Source organism: Palaemon carinicauda, chromosome 22, assembly GCF_036898095.1.
Source record: "Palaemon carinicauda isolate YSFRI2023 chromosome 22, ASM3689809v2, whole genome shotgun sequence".
Lineage (NCBI taxonomy): Eukaryota > Metazoa > Arthropoda > Malacostraca > Decapoda > Palaemonidae > Palaemon > Palaemon carinicauda.
In genome coordinates this window covers 72686447-72706584 of record NC_090746.1, presented here as the reverse complement: position 1 = coordinate 72706584, position 20138 = coordinate 72686447, and the positions used below count along the sequence as shown (strand labels likewise).

General features: G+C 44.9%; 1 protein-coding gene across 1 annotated transcript in view; it reads left to right on the top strand.

Moving 5' to 3' along the window:
- The first annotated feature begins 12505 nt into the window (after window positions 1-12505).
- LOC137616543 (transmembrane protein 69-like) overlaps window positions 12506-20138 on the top strand; it is a 99216-nt gene continuing 91583 nt past the window's right edge. The window contains exons 1-2 of the mRNA XM_068346387.1: window positions 12506-12643; window positions 12848-12955. Of these exons, the coding sequence (XP_068202488.1) occupies window positions 12853-12955 (103 nt within the window). The 5' untranslated portion in view covers window positions 12506-12643; window positions 12848-12852. The remainder of the gene's footprint in view (window positions 12644-12847; window positions 12956-20138) is intronic.

The following is a 20138-nucleotide window of genomic DNA, read 5'->3' as shown; positions in this document are numbered from 1 at the left end:
AAACCTGTGCAAAGAATAAGATAATACCATAGAGGTATTAAAACAAAACTGATATTATTATTATTATTATTATTATTATTATTATTATTATTATTATTAGCTAAGTTACAGCCCTAGTTGGAGAAGCAAGATGCTATAAGCCCAAGAGCTCCAATAAGGAAAATTAGTCCAGTGAGGTTATTAGCTAAGCTACAGCCCTAGTTGGAGAAGCAAAATGCTATAAGCCCAAGAGTTCCAATAGGGAAAATTAGTCCAGTGAGGCAAGGAAATAAGGAAATTAATAAACGATTTGAGAAATAATGAACAACTAAGATGAAATATATTAAAAACAGTAACAACACTTAAATAGATATTTGATTTATAAACTATAAAAGGACTTAAGTAAGCCTACTCAACATAAAAACATTTGCTGCAAGTTTGAACTTTTGAAGGTCTACCGATTCAATTACCCTATTGGGAAGATCATTCCACAACTTGGGAGCTGGGATAAAATTTCTAGAATACTGTGTAGTATTGAGCCATATGATGGGGAAGGCCCGGCTATTAGAATTAACTGCATGATTAATATTACGAACAGGATGGAATTGTCCGGGAGGATCTGAATGTAAAGGGTGATAAGAAGTATGCAAAATCTCCTGCAACATGCCTAATGAACAAATTGAACTATGATGCCAGAGATTAATGTCTAGATCAGGAATAAGAAATGCAATAGACCGTAAGTTTCTGTCCAACGAATTGAGATGAGAATCAGTAGCTGAAGACCAGACAGGAGAACAATACTCGAAACAAGGTAGAATGAAAGAATTAAAACAATTCTTCAGTGTAGATTGATCACCGAAAATCTTTAAAAAACTTGCTCAATAAGGCATTTGTTTGTGCAAGTGAAGAAGACACAGACCTAATGTGTTTCTCAAAAGTATATTTGCCGTCGAGAATCACACTGAAATTTTAAAAGAGTTATACAGAGTTAAAGAAACTTTATCAATGCTGAGATCCGGATGTTAAGGAGCCACTGTCATTGACCTACTTACAACCATACTTTTATGAGTTTTATTAGGATACAACTTCATGCCCCATAATTTGTATCATGCACTAATTTTAGCTAAATCTTTATTAAGTATTCAGCAACCCCAGATCTACATTCAGGAGATGGAATTGATGCAAAGAGAGTAGCATCATCTGCATATGCAACAAACTTGTTTTCTAGGCCAAACCACATGTCATGTGTAGGCTATATAGTATATGTTGGCCAAGAACACTACCCTGAGGAACAATAGATATCACATTCCTATACTCACCATGGAGCCCATCAACAACAACTCTGCGATCTATCACTTGAAATAATAATAATAATAATAATAATAATAATAATAATAATAATAATAATAAGGGTAAGAAACGACCCTTCGACTCCCAACTGTTTTGAGTTTGAAAACAAGGGCCTCATGATCAACACGGTCAAAGGCAGCACTAAAATCAAGGCCATTCATTCGAACTTCCTGACCACAATCAAGGGATTTCTGTACAGCATTGGAGATTGTAAGAAGGACATCACATGCTCCAATGCCTCTACGAAAACCAAATTGAAAACTAAAGAACAGATGATTACCTTCAACAAACCTATTAAGACGTTTTGCCAAAAGATGTTCAAAAGCTTCAGTAATATGGAGTTTATGGAAGTTAGGCAGTAATCAATTGGACTTGAGCTACCACAAACACATTTTCATAGTGGAGAAACATTACCAATTCTCCAAGTGCTAAAAGCTCCTCTTCTTGCTAAATTGCGCAAAATAACATAACTTTGGAGCTAAGAAATCTGCAGTCTTATATAAAACAAAGGAAAAATACAATTTGTGTCCATCAAGAGAGCTTTAATTTCACGAGATCGAAAAACTAAACTAGTTAGTTTAGTCTCAGGAAAACAGGAATGAGAAAAATCAGTTTTCTTGTTACTCCACTTGCTGTCAAACACATCAGCCAAAAGGGTAGCCTTTTCCTTTCGAGAGTGAGTGAGAGAGCTATTTGGTTTAAGTAAAGGAGGAACTGTTGCATCTACACCAAAGAGTGCAGATTTAATGGTAGTCTACCACTTATGTTCTTGGGTTATACCTAAAAGGCTTTCTTTTATGGTTAAATTGTATTCCTTTTCAGTTGAACCATAAACTCTCTGAGCGCAAGCTGTAAGCTTAATATAGTTATTCATAGTCAGATCTGGTATGTTACCCTTCCAAAGATAATAGGCCTCCTACTTCCCCAAATAAGCTTGTCTAGAATCATCATTAAACCATGGTTTGTCCTTCGCTCGGTACCTTATCACACGAGAAGAGACATGCCTATCAGTTATGTTCAAGCCCAAAAGATCACTCAAAATCCCATTCCAGTCTACTTGAGATTTCATGAGTATAATACATCAGAGACAGGGTGCACAGTCTTCACCATTAATGAAATAAAGGCATGATCAAATGTTCCAATCGGAGAACCAAACTTACTTACTATAATGCCAGGGGAGCCGGTGTATACGAGGTCCAAGCAGTTATCAGACCTTTGAGTAGCTTCACTTATGACTTGCTCACAGCCTGATTCAGGGGCAAAGTCTAAAGCTCTTAAGCCATGACGATCGGTAGGAGAAACAGAATTTAACCACTCCCTATGGTGAGCATTGAAATCACCAAAAAGGACAAAAGATGCCTTTCTATCATCTTGTATCTTAGCCATAATGGTAAGAAGACAATCGAAGATAGCATCATCCATGTCTGGATTCCGGTAGATCGAACACAAATAGAAGTTGTTATTCCTGCCACAAACTTTTATTACTAGAATCTCATGACATCCACATTCATAGCAGGACTTATGAGAAGCAGGATACTCAGTCCTAATAAACGCCGCCATTCCCCTGGCCCTAGGAGTGGCATTCCTTATCAAAATAATTGGCTTCTTAAAACCAGTTAAAAGGAGCTCAGATGAGTGCCTCATAATAGAAACCAAAATTTCAGAGCACAAAAGAATATCATACTTCCTGGACGCGACTGTAAGGTCTTGAATATTTGCATGAAGACCACAAATATTGCAATACATTAGACGTCATTGGCGAAATCCAGGACAGACTGGTCCCGGATTCTGCTCAATGTCTCCAGACAGCATGAGAATTAATGTTAATAAAAAAAGATACATCATGCTTAGAAACCAAATTAACAAGAAAAATAACAAAAACAATATGTACAGAAATATAAATAAAGTGATTGATCAGACCCATAGACTATAGCAAAAATTTGGGAAAACAGGTCAACATAGAAGAGCCGATACACCATGCAAGGCTAAATACCCTCCAGGATACCCACTTCAACTGTAGAGAGGACATTAAGGATGGTTTTGAAAAGAAAAAGAAACATAAATGAAAAGACAACTTCTTGATAAACCACCAGGCATCCATGGCCTTTCTATTAAGCCTGCCTAACATACCATTTCGAAAACACAAGAGGGAGATCAAAAATAAGAGAGAATAGTGTGCCCGAGTGTACCCTCGAGCAAGAAAACTTTAACCCAGGACAGTGGAATACCATGGTAGAGAGGCTATGGCACCACCCAAGACTAGAGAACAATGGTTTGATTTTGGAGTATCCTCGTAGAAGAGCTGCTTACCATAGATTAAGAGCCTCTTCTACCCAAGAAAGTGGAAGGCCATGGTACAGAGGCTATGGCACTACCCAAGACTAGAGAAGAATGGTTTGATTTTGGAGTGTCCTCCTAGAAGAGCTGCTTACCATAGCTCAAATATCTTCTAACCTTACCAAGAGGAAAGTAGCCACTGAACAATTACAGTACAGTAATCAGCCTCTTGGGCAAGTCCAGATACACTCAGCCACACAGCGTAACGATTTTAAGCCTCTTCTGCGCACCTATGTCATCTGCTATGGCTTAATGGTGTGAGAACCATTAAGAACGTACATCTATCACACAGTCAAGAATTTCTCATACATATTTTGTATATTATTATTTTATATCGTGTATATATATATATATATATATATATATATATATATATATATATATATAATGTATATATATATATATAATGTATATATATATATATATATATATATATATATATATATATATATATATATACATATGTGTGTGTATATAAAAAACTCAAGAGATGGAAAACCTCTGGACATGATGAAATAACAGCTAAGATGATATTGGTAAAAAATGAAGTGACTCCCAGAATACTTACAAGATTTGTTTGTAGAATGTGGCGTGAAGAGGCAAAACCTAATATATATATATATATATATATATATATATATATATATATATATATATATATATATATATATATATATATATATATATATATATACAGTATATATATATATATATATATATATATATATATATATATATATATATATATATATATATATATATATAGTGTGTGTGTGTGTGTGAGTTTCACGTAAATTAGATAATTAGATTAATTAGTCAAGTTTGCCGTATCCGCCAGCAACGCAATGGTACAATGGCGCAATAAAAAAAATGCAAATTTTGGGGGAGGGGACAAAAAACGACTGGTTGACGCCGAGGGAACGAGTGACGCGCCCAGCCGTGGTTGTTACATTCCAAAATCAAACCATTGTTCTCTAGTCTTTGGTAGTGCCATAGCCTCTGTACCATGGTCTTCCACTGTCTTAGATTTTATTTTATCTTATTCCTCTTCCTCTTGTTTCATTAAAGTAGTTGTTGCTATAGGAAACATTTATTTTATTATTGTTACTGTTCCCGAATTTTAATTTTTCCTTCCCTCGCTGGGCTATTTTCCTTCTTGGAGCCCCTGGTCTTATCGCATCCTGCTTTTCCGACTAGGGTTGTAGCTTAGCAAGTAATAATAATAATAATAATAATAATAATAATAATAATAATAATAATAATAATAATAATAATGCTAAGCCCCGTTCTTTTGTGATATATTCATAATTTTTGGAGTTTTAGGATTTTTCACTTATTACTTTCATTTCCTTCCGTTGCAACATTTTTTTTAGCTTAAATTTAAAGTTCAAAACATGTGGATGATTATGGCGGCCATCCATTTATCTTCTACGCCTAAAGGAATGTTTAAGGCAATCTTGTTTAATTTGTGTGAGTAGATAGTCAGCACAATGAGAGCCTTTCAACATATCAAACAAAGCAATGGTAGATTTACATGATAAAATTATTTCTTTCTGGAACTTGAAAAGATTTTTTTTTTTAATTAAAACATTTAACTCTCATGGTATTCATTACCTCAATGACCTTGAGCAGTGTACCTGCTTGTTTTCCTACATCAATACCAAAATGATTGCCCTTACCAAACTCTCCATACATGGATGAAAAATTCATTATGTCGAACCAGCCATTTACTGAAAGAACAAAATTAGATTTTTGGCTAATTTTGACACACCAACAGTCAACTTTCCCCTAAATATTTTGTAAGGACACCGCTCCCTCCGTCGTCCAGAAATTCAACAAATTGTCTATCTATTTAAATTCTCCTTTCGCCACACCGTGGCTTCCTATATATATATGTATTCCGCTCCCTCAGAGCTACAATTTGACATATGTATTATTTCATTACATGTTTCTGTTTACTTGCAATTCGTGTATTGGTTCATGTGAGAAAACACATATATTTTGGCGGGAAGTTCAAGCTGAATTGGCGCCTACGCCATGCTACCTTTCCGTCCGCACCCTGTATTATATTCCCACGCATGTTTGAATAAACTATCAGTTGATGTTGGTGACGCTTGTCTCACTGTTCTTACAACTGATGACCCCGGAGTTGAAGTAGCATCAGCGGTTTTGGCTTTGCCATTAACGGACTTATTACGGCCGTGCTACCTTCTCTTTACTCCGTTACCTTAGGCGTGAGCTTCAGCCTTTGGTTCTGCCACACCTCGGTGCATGTAAGGCAGTAGGATGAGCTTAACCGACATATCAACTTCCCACCTCTTCGCCGACTCGTCGTCTGACCACAATGCCGGAAGCAACACACCCATCGCGTCCAGCGGCCTCGCCTCCACGCCCAAAGTCAAACTGCCGCCCTTTTCTCAACACAACACCGCTTCCTGGTTCCTGAGAGCAGACGTACTCTTCCGAGTCGCTAGACTCAGCGACTCCTGTGCCAAGGCCAACATTGTTCTCACCTCCATCCCGGAAGAGGTATTCGACAAGATTTCCCCATGGCTCGACGCCCAGGCCGGCCAAGTTTCATATGACGACCTGAGAACGAAACTCATCGGTATCTACTCCCTCTCCGTTTCAGCAAGGGCACAGAAATTCCTGGACCTCGCCGGCAAGCCCATGGGTGACACCTCTCCTGTCGAGGCGTGGGACGAGTTAACCGGCCTGCTTATGCTCCCCGAAACAGACAGCAACGGCCAACAGCATGAAATTAGCCTATCTCGCGAGATCTTCCTTCGACGCCTACCACAGGACGTAAGGGCCCAATTGACAGACGCCGACACGCTTCCGATGAACGAACTCCTGTCGAAGGCTCAGAAGCTCCACGAGGCCTCCAAAGCATCTCGACTCGGAGCATCATCAGTATCGTCTTTGTTCTCCTCCTTCAGCAGCTGCTCTTCCATAGACTCCTCAGCAACGGCCCCTAAGGACGACGAGATCAACGCTCTAGCAAGAAAGAAACCGCCGCAACCGACACGACCGAACCTAGGACTAACCCAGCATGGTGCTTCTACCACCAACAGTTCGGCAGCGATGCCAAGAAATGTAGGGCACCATGCAGTTTCCCTTGAAGATGACGCCAGAAGAATCCACCTACCACCATCGCAGCCGCAGGAAACCAAAACAAGAATGGTTTCTATATCCACGATACCGTTTCCAACCGTAGACTCATGGTAGACACCGGCGCAATGCAGTCAACATTCCCACCGTCCCAGTACGACCTAGACCGTGGTCCCAACAAAAACGCTCCCTCACTCATCGCCGCCAACGGATCTCCCATACGGTGTTATGGGACCAGGACCCTGAAAATATCTATCATGGGCCGTACGTATTCTTGGCCCTTCGCCATCGCTGACGTCAATCGCCCCCTCCTCGGTGCGGATTTCCTCGCTCACCACGGACTCCTTGTCGACGTCGCTAACAAACGTCTCATCGACACAGGAACCTGCCAGTCCCGCGCCCTAGAAGACGGCCCTGCAACAATGTCCGTATCCGCCGTAATGATGCACCCCTATGCCGACCTCCTACAAGAATTTCCTGACGTTTTCAAGCCCGAGCTCCGACACTCGCCAGGTTCCCCCTCCAAGCACGGGATCTACCACCACATCACGACGACAGGTCCTCCTACTCACGCCAAATTCCGCCGCCTCCCGCCCCAGAAACTGAAGGATGCCAAACGCGCCTTTGAGGATATGGAACGCATGGGTATTTGTAAGAAAGCATCGAGCCCCTGGGCATCTCCCCTACACATGGTAAAAAAGCCTGACGGGTCCTGGAGACCTTGCGGCGACTACAGGCACCTAAACCTCATCACGACGCCCAATCACTACCCTTTGCCCAACATGCAAGACCTAACGAATGTGTTGCACGGCGCAAAATATTTCGCCAAGATGGACCTTATCAAGTCTTACTTCCAGGTCCCCGTATTTCCGGAGGACATTCCGAAAACTGCAATTGTGACGCCATTCGGAGCCTATACCTTCGCATACTCAACCTTCGGTCTACGCAATGCCGGGGCGACCTTCCAATAACTAATGGATAGGATTCTGGGCAACCTACCATTCTGCGTCTGTTACGTCGACGACATCCTGATATTCTCGAAAACCAAGGAGGAACACCGGAGGCACGTCCGCACCGTCCTCAAACGCCTACAGGAGAACGGCCTGGTCGTACGTTTCGACAAGAGCACGTTCGGCACGGAAGGGGTGGACTTTCTTGGTCACCGCGTATCCTCGTGCAGGGTAAAACCCATGACAACCAAGGTTGACGCCATCAAAAGGTTCCCGATACCTACAACCACCCACCAACTTCAGGAGTTCCTGGGGATGGTCAATTACTACAGGCGCTTCATCCCCAATGTTGCACAGACCCTAACACCCCTCGACAACGTCCTGAAAGGGAAAGCAAAAAAACTTGAGTGGGGTTTTCCCCAACAACAGGCATTCACCCGGACGAAGGATGACCTCGCGAAAGCCACCACCCTGGCTTATTTCGACGACAACACGCCCCTGCGACTGACGACCGACGCCAGCAACGTCGCCTGTGGGGCTATGCTGGAACAACTCATCGATGGTTCTCCTCGACCGCTGGCATTCTTCAGCAAGAAATTGAAACCCGCCGAAACAAGATACAGCACCTTCGATAGGGAACTCCTCGCCGTCTACCTCGCCGTCCGCCACTTCAGGCACATCCTGGAGGGCACACCCTTCACAATCGCGACAGACCATCAACCCCTCGTACACGCTTTCACAAAATCGACAGACGCATGGTCCTCCCGATAACTTCGTCATCTCGCAACAATCGCCGAATTCGGGTACACCATACGCTATGTTCCAGGAAAGAAAAACCCAGTCGCGGACGCCCTTTCAAGGATTGAAATCGACGCAATCCACCTGGGAATTGATTACACAAATCTCGCATCCGAACAGCGCACCGACCAAGAAGCACAGGATCACCTGACGAGGCCATCCGCGCTCAAGATAACTGCGATTCCCCTCGGACCAGCAGGAGTAACTATCCTCTGCGACACCAGCACCGGCCGCCCACGCCCTTGGATACCGGCCTCCTGCAGAAGAAAAATATTCCCTATCATCCATGGACTTTCACACCCCTCAGGACGCACCACCGCTCGCCTTCTGTCTGAAAAGTTCGTCTGGCCAGGAATCAAAAAGGACGCCCGGGAATGGGCGAAGACATGCATCAACTGCCAATCAAGCAAAATCAGCCGTCACACCGAATCGGGGGTAGGTGATTTTCCCCAACCAAAAAGACGTTTCGGTCACATACACATCGACGTCGTAGGACCATTGCCGCCTTCCGGATCTGCTCGCTACCTGCTTACGATCATCGATCGCTCCACGAGGTGGTTGGAGGCATCGCCGATGACCGAAGCTACGACTCAAGCATGCGCCGAAGCCCTTTTGTCAAGCTGGGTGAGCAGATTTGGCATTCCTGATGACATCACGACAGACACAGGCCCCGCATTCCTCTCAGAAATATGGCTCGCTCTGGCAAACCTGATGGGGACGACACTCCACAGCACCACGGCATAAAACCCCGCGGCAAACGGCATGGTCGAACAAACTCATCGCGCCCTCAAGGCATCCCTGATGGCGAGCTGCACTGACGGGGACTGGAAATCACGACTTCCTTGGGTACTTCTCGGCCTTCGCACCGCCCCTCGCGCAGATGGCGAGCCTTCACCCACCGAAAAGGTTTACGGGGAGGCGCTCGCAGTTCCCGGTGAATTCTTTCCCACATCAACCGACGACACGCAGCTGGATCATCTTAGGGACATCACCAGGAAATTCAGGCCATGTCTCAAAATTTACCAGGACAGAACTAAGCATTTCAAGCCAAAGAACCTGGATGACTGCGGGTATGTTTTCGTCCGTGTCGACGCCCATCGACAACCACTAACCAGACCTTATCAAGGCCCCTACCGAGTAATTAAGAAGACGACGAAAGCCTTCCTTCTCGAAGTGCATAGCCAAGAAGACTGGGTCTCAATAGACCGCGTGAAACCAGCGTTTCTCGAAGGGAGCGACACTGCCTCCGCCGGACCTGGCAGATCCAGAGTGCCACCGCAAAACAAGGCGCCCAATGAAAGAAAAATCAACAAACGACGACGAGAGGAAGAGATCCTTATGCCGACCGCCGACGCGCCCCTCCGTTCAAAAACAAGAGGAACCCTCCGACGCCCAAAACGATACGAAGATTAATCATCAGCCCTCTACGCCGCCCGATGTCTTGGGGGGGAGGGGAGTACTTGTAAGGACACCGCTCCCTCCGTCGTCCAGAAATTCAACAAATTGTCTATTTATTTAAATTCTCCTTTCGCCACACCGTGGCTTCCTATATATATGTATTCCGCTCCCTCAGAGCTACAATTTGACATATGTATTATTTCATTACATGTTTCTGTTTACTTGCAATTCGTGTATTTGTTCATGTGAGAAAACACATATATTTTGGCGGGAAGTTCAAGCTGAATTGGCGCCTACGCCATGCTACCTTTCCGTCCGCACCCTGTATTATATTCCCACGCATGTTTGAATAAACTATCAGTTGATGTTGGTGACGTTTGTCTCACTGTCCTTACAATTTTAATGAGTTGGCACACGGCCCAAATAACATTTGAACTGCCAATTTAACGCGCTGTCTTTGTTGACCGGTTACATTTAAATGCTATTAATTGATCTTATATGCAAGTCCGTATTCTGTTTGATTTTAGTAAGCATTTCTCGTATACCATCATCTGAAATACGCTCTTACTTTTACGGGTTTATTTCTCGCCCTCCATCAGACACTAAAGGTCTGTTCAGGCGGGCCTTGGTGTGTGAAAAATAATTTCTTTCCAGTTAATATTTTGCTCTGTATCATTATCAGTTATTTCGCTAGCATTTGTATTCAGGCTTAATAGTTTTCAGGTCACTATTATAACACTTTCTAAAAAGATAAGTCTTCAGGTTTTTCTTGAAAGCTGCCACATTATTGCTATTCTTGACATCGAGTGGAAGGTCGTTAAAGAGTCTCGGTGCAGCATAACTGAACGTTCTTCCTCCTATTGCATGATTCACACTAATTTCGAATAATCTATGTGGGTCATCAGCATGTCTAACTCTTACAGCGGCGCTGGTAGCTTCAGGGTAGGGGACCAAGCAATCACGAAGATATTTAGGCTTATCACTTGTAAGTGCTTTGTGAATCAACAAAATTCCACACTTTCCCTCATCAAGAAGACCTATCATATCATTCATTATTGAGCATAAGGTAGTTTCTGTAGAATGATTAGCTCTGTAGGCCGATTGATTTTCCGGGAATACCTCTAACTCATCAATATGCGCTCATAATTGCTCACTTATGACTTTTTTAATAAGTTTTGACATGTAGGATAAATTTGAAATGGGCCTATATGAATTTAGCTCGTTTACATCACCTTTTCCTTTGTAAATTGGTTTGATCAACGCAGTTTTTTCACAGCTAGGAAAACAGGATTGTGATATACTTAGGTTAATTATGTTCAGGTAAATATTATATACAACTTGCTTGTTTGGAGCTTCACTTATTGAACTGTTTGGGAAAGGGTCGTTTCCACAATATGTATTCTTCATCTCTCTCATAACCTTTAACAAGTCGCACTTATTTATTTCCTTAAATTTTATTAACTTCTTTCCCTCCTTCACTGGCATAGCTGACTGTCCTTCCAAGTGATTTTGGGGGAAACCTCTATAGATTTTATCAATTTTTTCATTGAAGAATATAGCAAATCTCTCTGCACAAACATTGTCAGACAAGACATATTTTTTCTTTAATCCCATCAAATCATCTCCAGTCTTGAGGAAAAAAAAATGACAATAAAATTGTTTCTAACTATTTTGATTAAATGAGGAACATCTGAGAACACAAAAAATTATCTTTCTGCCTTAGGATTTTTGAAATGTATCCCATTTTCAAGAGGGTCAATGTTAAACTGTTTCCAACTACGGAAAGTTGTAGAACCTATGTGCGCTGCTACCACAGCATACCCTAAATCTTCTACCTTTGATATTATTCATAATAGTAGGCTACTTTATGCTTATCTGCTTATCCCCTTCATCGAACTGATGGTAAATTGACTGCCTCCATTTGCCTATGAGATCTTGCAGCAGGGCCACCTATGGTTTGAAATCAATCAAGCAAACAGTAGCATACAGCGTAATTCTGTCTGCACGACATGTATCCAATGGTCTATTTAAGGCTTTGCTTTTGGGGAAAGGTGATGTTTTATATTAAAGCGTTTAGTTTTTCATACGTTATAAAAGCCAATTACTACACAGTTACTTGGCATTATCGCTGACGGTGTGAATGAATGAATTAAAAGATATATCAAAACAGTCAGATCTGTTGCTTTCATTGCCTCTGCAGGTAGATGAGGCCACGGTGACGGGCTGTTTGTTGGTTGATTTGACGTTATGCTGATGGTGTATCAAATCATGAATGTTGTTGTTGATTTATTGTACTGTACATGGGTTTATTCAGTGCCAACCATGGGCAAGTGATTAAAAAATATGTTAGAAACAATATATATGCAAAATTTAGAGTGAAGTATACATATATTCCTTCAATATAGGAATAATTTGTTATAGGGGTGAATTATTGTTTTCTTCAATGTAGAAATCATTTGAGAGAGAGAGAGAGAGAGAGAGAGAGAGAGAGAGAGAGAGAGAGAGAGAGAGAGAGAGAGAGAGAGAGAGAGAGAGAGAGAGAGAGAGAGAGAGAGAGAGAGAGACTAACCAAGATGGCCGATCAATCCGCCCATCTAATAAAGTATATCGGTTGAAGAAGTTAGCTAAAAAGTAAACATAAGACTGATCTGCCTGATTCCGAAATCCAAGTTCGGACGGTAATCATAGATGGAAATTGAGTCACCTATAACGTAATACAGGTAGTTGTTAAATGTTATAATGCTTGAAAATATATTTTAAAGTTTATTTTTACACATGCAATGACATTTTATAAGTTTCTTTTAGTTGTTTCAATATAAGATACCGGTTGATCCTAGGGCTAGGCCTAAGGTCTCCTGATGTGTTCGGTTTAGGTATGATAGGTATAATAGGCCGTATTAATTTTTTTTTTTTTTACTTTTCAGGTGAAATGATTCCTTTACAGTTGATACTGAGGAACTGTCCCAGGAGTCTAGAGGGTAGCCTCGGTAGTCTATCTGTAAGATGTAAACCACTACTCGGTCGTTTTAAAGGTGCGTTTCCAACTAGAGTATATTCATAGCTGTACATAAAGTAATATGGCAATCCGTGCTTGTGCCTGAAATGAGACCATCATTCAAAATAGTAGAATTTAGTTTGTGGAAACTTGTTACAAATTTGATAACTGATTGTGGTTAGCCAGATCTCTTTTACCCCCTTGTAAGTTTGATAGTTAATGTGTGAAAAACTACACTTAATAGAGTAATCTTACCATTTCTACAGTAAGTGCAAAATAACCTCTTTCAGTTATCATGATATGAAAGATAACTTAGTCTATAAAATAACATTTATTTGCAAAACACCAAGGTAAAACAACATTTGGGTCATGTGAAAGAAAGCTCCTTTATTATCTCTACAAAACTCTCCCGATATTCATAGTGCTTCTCCTATTGAAGCTTGGTTTGATACTGTATCGACATTTATCCTAAAACTAAAAATGTTCCCATTTCCTTACCTTTGAATAAAGTATGACATGAATATCCCGCAAGTATGATTGGAACAGGGGCACGTTCCCATGATATCGTCAACCAAGAACAATCACAATTGAAAAAGAGAAAGCAAGCGTAAAATGAGCACAAAACAGTATTTGTCAATGTCTATGGCAACCTTGAGGAGGAGAGAGAGAAGGCGTTCACTCTCTGTAAGCCAAAAAGAAAAAGTGGCTAGTTCATTATTCCATGAGTTATATTCAGGTGGCTGGTACCACTAGCCACCCCGTACCCAAGTTATGGGTAGGATTGCCACCTCGCACCAAAAGTCTAATTGGCTACCTTCCAGCTTTGACGAGAGGTATGTCCATATGCTGTATAAATGACGGGAGGTTTGTATTAGTTAGGGAAAAATTACAAATTATCTACAAATTTGTCATATTTAGTAGTTAAGGGCAACTACCTCAGTGTGGGTACGCTGCCTATCCCTTGTCTTTTCAGTTCATTTGTTGCCTTTACATTGTTGGGTTGGTGTTTTAACCCCCTCCAGATTGTGTATTTTTAGTTTGATTTCAGAGATTAGTTGTTATTCTGTATTTGTTAGTAATTCCTATGAAATTTTTTCAAGGGAGTATCCTCATTCTCTTTGTGTCTTGTGCTGGAGATAATATTGTGATACAGTTACTGTAATTGTTGTGGGGTATATGAAGTTTTAACTGTTCCGCTTATAAAGGTATGTTCTCACATGGTGATTCCACAGAACATCTTTACCCTTACATGAAGAGCAAACCAGGTGTAGATCTACTTCTACCCGGTTCATAAATGTACTACAGGGGTGACCATCTTTTTCAGATCTGGAATGCATCATATTCGACATAATTGTTGTAAGGTGGACACTCGTAAACTCACAAATAATGATAGTATGCAACAATGAATGTCAAAGACACAAGCACTAAGTACTATAAGGGTACTGAGCGGGCGATGTGGAGTCTGATCGCAGAGAAGGAAGGCACGTCAGACCTCCTTCCCGAATGGAAGTGTTGTGACTGTGTGCTTTGATCAAGCGTTTTGCATTATGCACAGCAGTTCCTAGCAGTGAAGCATGACGTAATCAAGGCAAATTTCTTTTGACTATCTGGTCATAGAAAACGAATCTAGAAGTAACCCTTTTTAAATATAAAGCTTACCCGCTGGTTATATAAGAATGGCTAAAGTCCCTAGACGCCCGGCAGAAAATTCAAAATCTCGCGGCTATTGCAGATATGCCAGGTGTACACTGGCGCCCTCGCGGTATTCAGGTAGAACTATACCAAACCCTTCAGATCTTCTCTGCCGCCATTGCTGGCTGGAACTATTGGAAATTCTCTCGAAACTTACTCTGTTTGTTCCGTAACCGAAATACAAACCACGCTATTTACATTGGGTTTACCTTTTAGCGCAGCTGAAATGGCGAGCCATTAGAATTTAACGAGGGTGTATTACCCCCGCGCTAGTTAGCGGGGGGGTAGGGGAGTGTTAGCTAGCTACCCCTCCCCCCCCCTCACACACAGGTGAATGCTCACTTTCACTTTTGGCTCGGACTGGGACAGACATTTCTGTCTTGGTCCTCGCTTGGCAGCCATTGTTTGTTTTGTCTTTACTTAATCGCTTACTTTTCTTTTACTCAATATATATGTAAACATGTTTTCATGTTTGTATATATATTTGAGTATAGAATTCAGTAAGTTTCCTTTTCAGAGTTGTGTGTGTAGTGTACGATATCTCCGTAGAGTCCTCGGCAGTTAGGCCACCACGGCGTAATTTTATGGGTTGCGATCGAGTTTGACTTCGGTCTTTCTCTCTCTCTCTCTCTTGAGGTCGTTCACCCTTTTACTACGTGTTACTACGCCCTTGTAGCTTCCTTCCCGTGTGGGGGGGTTGCTACGCCGTACGTTTTGTCTCAATTAGTTTATGAATCTAATTGTAGTTGTTAATTTTTCAGCTTGTAGAACGATTCCTTTCGGGGTTTTCGTTCTTTCTTTAGTGTTCATTCATTTTTAAATTACATAGTTTCATAATTATAATTGTTATAATTCTGTTTTGGTTACAGCTCTCCTTCCGTGAGTGTAAGTGGTTTGAGGGCACGTGCCTGTTGTGTAATTCTTGTTTCCTTTCCCTCGGGATTCCTCTTCGGAGCCTTCCCGGGGGAATGAATGTGTACTAATGTTTGTTCCAACACGAATACTTACCTCGAACTACTTTCTTAGGAGTCACTGGTGATCTCCTCTCCATCGACCAGAGTTTTGAGTAAGTTACCCCCCCACTCCGCGCTCTAAGAAGCTTTACCCCCGACATCAAGGAATGTGCCCCGAGGGTAGGATTAAGGTAGGTCGCTTGCTTGCTGGGTCACCTTCCTCATTAAGTTCTCTGGTCGCGAGGCGTTCACACCCTCGCTCTCGTATCTCTGTCGATCCTTTGTGTGCGTTCTGTGTCCCACGTGTTCCCAGCGTGGCAACTTGCGTTTTCCAGTGTGCTTTTCCCAAGTGTTCCTGTGCGTTCACCTTTCAACCGTGTGCTTACCCAGTGTTTTAATTGATTCTCTTAGTGCTTGTGTCGTGCGTTGTGTGCGTTATGGAGCAAATTCGCCGTTGTCCTGAGCCTAGAGCTGGGAAATTGTGTGAAGCGTTCCTCTCCAAGCCCGAAGTGGATCCTCACTCCCTTTGTTCCTCCTGTAGGGGAAAAGTTTGCTCGTCAGCAGACACGTGCCCCGAGTGTGTAGACTGGAGCGATATACAGTGGGTACGCTACGGTACCAAAAAGAGGAAATCAGCGAAACGTTTCCCCAGGAAAATTAGTGTTTCCTCGCCGATACCGTCACCCAGTGAGCGGTCCGACGGGGCCTCGGTTTCGCCATCCCCTACACAGAGTAGGGGACGAGGTAAGTCTAGTGTGGTGGATGAACAAGGCGTCCTTTCCCAGGAGCCCAGTGTTAGTGCAGTGCCAATAGCGGGCCCCTCTAGGGCTAGTGAAGGTCCCAGTAGTGCGTCCGGAGAGTCGGCCCTTGTGCTCGGGGGGCACGCTTCCTCCTATGACCCCTTGTGGGGTAGTAACGCGGTCTCGGTGTCACCGCCGCTCTCGTGGGCCTGTGCTTCTGGTTCCTCTTTAGGGGGAGACAACCAGAGGAAAGTTCGACCTTCAGGTAACGATGCCTTTGGTTGGAGGCTCCCGAAGACGCCGGGTAGGTCACCCCTGAGGATGGATGTGACCCTGGATCCCTGGCTCCCGGGCATGGAACGGTTTGAGTCGTTCCCAACCCTCCCCACGGAAGTCCCCGATGACTTCCTCCAACCCTCGACCTCTGGCATTCAACGCCCGAAGAAGTCCCCCGCAGTCCCCGCTACCAGCCGACACGTGGTGAACACAGTGTCGTCTGGCTCATCGGACGTCTATTCCTCGTCAAAGGAAGAGGTCAGGGTGAAACACTGCCGTCGGAGGGAGCGGTCCAGGAGCGAGTGTTCCCGGTCGAGGTCGCGCTCTCGTTATAGCAGAAAGCGCTCCCGCTCCCCGAGCTGTAAGTATAGGAGAGGTGTATCTCCCGGTGGCGCCTGGATCTACGTAACGTCGCGGGAATCGAAGGTGCTTCGTTCCCCAGACCACCAGTCCAGTGAGCGGTCCCCAAGGCGGCCGCCCTCCAAGCACAGCCTTGACCCTCGCGACCTGGCTCGCAGGAAAGACCTCTCGATAAAGCATAAGTCCTCGAGGCCTCCGGTTCACCCCGCCCAGCAGGGGGAAACGCGCTTCTTACCAGGCAGCCGGGCCGAACCAGCCCAGCTGGTGCGGCCTTCAGGTCGGAAGGAACGGTTCCCGCTGTCGGGTCAGCCCACGGGAACCGCGCCCTCAGCACCCAGAGCCTTCGGGCGTACGAGAGTCCCCGCTGAACCAGAGGTGCCTACACTATCCCGAGCCCCTGGTGCGGTCTTACCCGCAGATGAGGTCCAGTACCTCGGCAGGACGGCGCCCCTGGCCCCAAGGGCTAGGCGTCCAGTCTGCGTGTCCGGTAAACCGGCTCCCCCGCCCCAGGCCGAGACCTCGGCTGACGGAGGGGAGGGCTCCCCGACAGAGGACTCCGCCTACAGGAGAGTGGTTAGCCTGATCAGAAGGCACCACGAAATAGCAGAACCTGCAGCTACAGATGGAGATTCCTGGAGGTCAAGCCTGCTGAGAATCATGCAAACTCCCTCCCAACCTAAGTCATCCCTAGCACTCCCTCTGGCCCGAGATCTAGTTCTAGGGCAAGAGTACATTGACAAAGTAGTGGCCAGCAATGCCGAGGCTCCCAAGACCCAGAGTGCCTCTAAATTGCTCCAGGGCCTCAAAGCCCAAGGGAAGGTCTATGTGCCCGAAGGACGTCGCCCAGGTCCTTGTAAAGTGGAAACGGCCGTGGACATTCTGAGACAAGGCGTCTCAGACGATAGAGCCTCTTCGGCCCCAGTCTGTTTCTCACCAGCAGAGGCCTCCATGATGGAGGAGATGTCGCGAGACTTAGTTAACGTCTCCTCTTGGCTGGACTGGTGGGCTTCCACGTTGGTGGGTGTTCAAGCCTCCTTCGACCCCGAGGACCCTGATCAGCAAGGCCTAATGAGGGACCTCATTACCTCCGGGGGTAAAACCCTCAAGTTACTAACCTATCAGTCTCTCGCCCTTACAGCCAACTGGGTTCTCCGTAAGCGAGACACTGTTTTTACGAAAGTGTCTCGGAAGGTACCGGACAGGGAGGCGCGAGCCATTCGCAGCCTGCCCCTGTGGGGAGAGTCTCTGTTTCCTCTAAAAGAGACCATAATGGAAAAGGTCTCGAAAAAGAAGGAGGCCAACGTCACCAGACCGGCAACTTCGAGGAGACCTCCATACAAGAGGTCCGTCTCGGATAGCGCCGCGACGCCCCAAGCCTCTTCCAGCGCTACGAGGAGAGAGGCCCCCTCTTCCTCCTGGTCCTCAACGCCGCAACCCTCCCGCAGGGGAGCTACAGTGCCCTCAAGCTCCTTCAGGTCGGGTTACTCCGCTTCTAGGAGAGGCAGATCAGGCCGCCCCTCTAGAAGAAGGTAGAGTGGGAGGCCCCCTATCCCCGCCCAAGCCTCGGGTTGGGGGATGCCTCAGACAACATTGGCAAGCATGGAAGGCTCAAGGGGCAGAGCCTTGGACAGTGTCCGTCCTAAAGGAGGGCTACAGACTCCCGTTCCTGACGAATCCACCCCCTCTTATTCCGGCCAACCAGACGGAATGGCTAGCTCCCAAAGATCCGTTAAAGCCCTTCAAGAGGAGGTATCCTCCATGTTAGAAAAGGGCGCCATGGAAGAAGTTCCTCTCCCCGGGCCAGGTTTCTACAGTCGCCTGTTCCTGGTAGAGAAAGCGACGGGGGGGGGGGGGTGGAGACCGGTTATAGATCTGTCAGCTCTCAACAAATTCGTCAAGAAGACGGACTTCAAGATGGACACTCCAAAGTCAGTCCTGCTGTCCTTGAGGGAGAAGGATTTTATGATGACCGTCGACCTCAAGGACGCATACTTCCAAATTCCGATCCACCCCTCGAGTCGGAAGTTCCTCCGGGTGAAATGGGGTTCCCAGATCCTGCAATTCAGGACTCTTTGCTTCGGTCTGTCAACAGTGCCCCAGGTGTTCACGAGTGTCTTCACGACTGTCTCAGTGTGGGCTCACGAACGAGGCATCCGCCTTATCAGATACCTGGACAACTGGTTGCTCCTTTCCGCCTCAAAGGCCCTCTTGGAGGAACAAGGGAGAAGTCTCCTCCAGTTTTGCAGAGATCTGGGGATTGTAATCAACCCAAAGAAGTCAAATCTATCCCCGTCCACCAGAATGAACTACTTGGGGATGACATTGGACACCATTCAAGGAAAAGTTTTCCCTTCGGAGGACAGGATAAGGAACTTCAGGCACATCATTCAGCCGTTCCTGTCAGAACAACCCAGGAGAGCGAAAGACTGGCAGAGGCTGATAGGCCACCTGGTCTCATTGGAGAAACTAGTTCCCCAAGGGAGGATAAAGCTCAGATCCATCCAATGGAATCTCAAGAACCTCTGGTGCCAGACGGACTCACAACAAGTGCTAATTCCAGTCCTTCCAGACACGAGACCCTCCCTGGAATGGTGGCACTGCCAGTCGAACTCCCTCAAGGGGATGCCCTTCGGGACCAGCCCTCCAGAATTACTTCTGTTCACAGACGCCTCCAACCAAGGATGGGGAGCCCATCTCCTCGACGGAACGGCACGAGGTACCTGGTTGGAAGGGGAAAAGCAACTCCACATCAATATCCTGGAGTTAAAAGCAGTCCAGAAGGCGTGCTTACACTTCGCAAGTCTGCTAAAGGGAAACACCGTGGCGTTGATGTGCGACAACGCTACGGTAGTAGCATACATAAAGAAGCAGGGAGGCTTGAAATCGAGGGAGTTGTGCGATCTCACCATAGAGATTCTGAATTGGGCAGAGGAAAATCATGTGGTGTTGTTAGCAAGGTTCATTCCCGGGAAGAAAAACGTTCTGGCCGACGGCCTCAGCAGAATGGGCCAGATAGTAGGGACAGAGTGGTCCCTTCTCCCAGAAGTAGCCAGGCTCATCATTCAGCGTTGGGGTTCCCCGGTGATGGACCTCTTTGCAACGAAACTCAACGCCCAACTCCCAGTCTTTTGCTCCCCTGTACCAGACCCGAAAGCAGCCTTAGAAGACGCCTTTCAGCACAAGTGGGACAATCCGGATG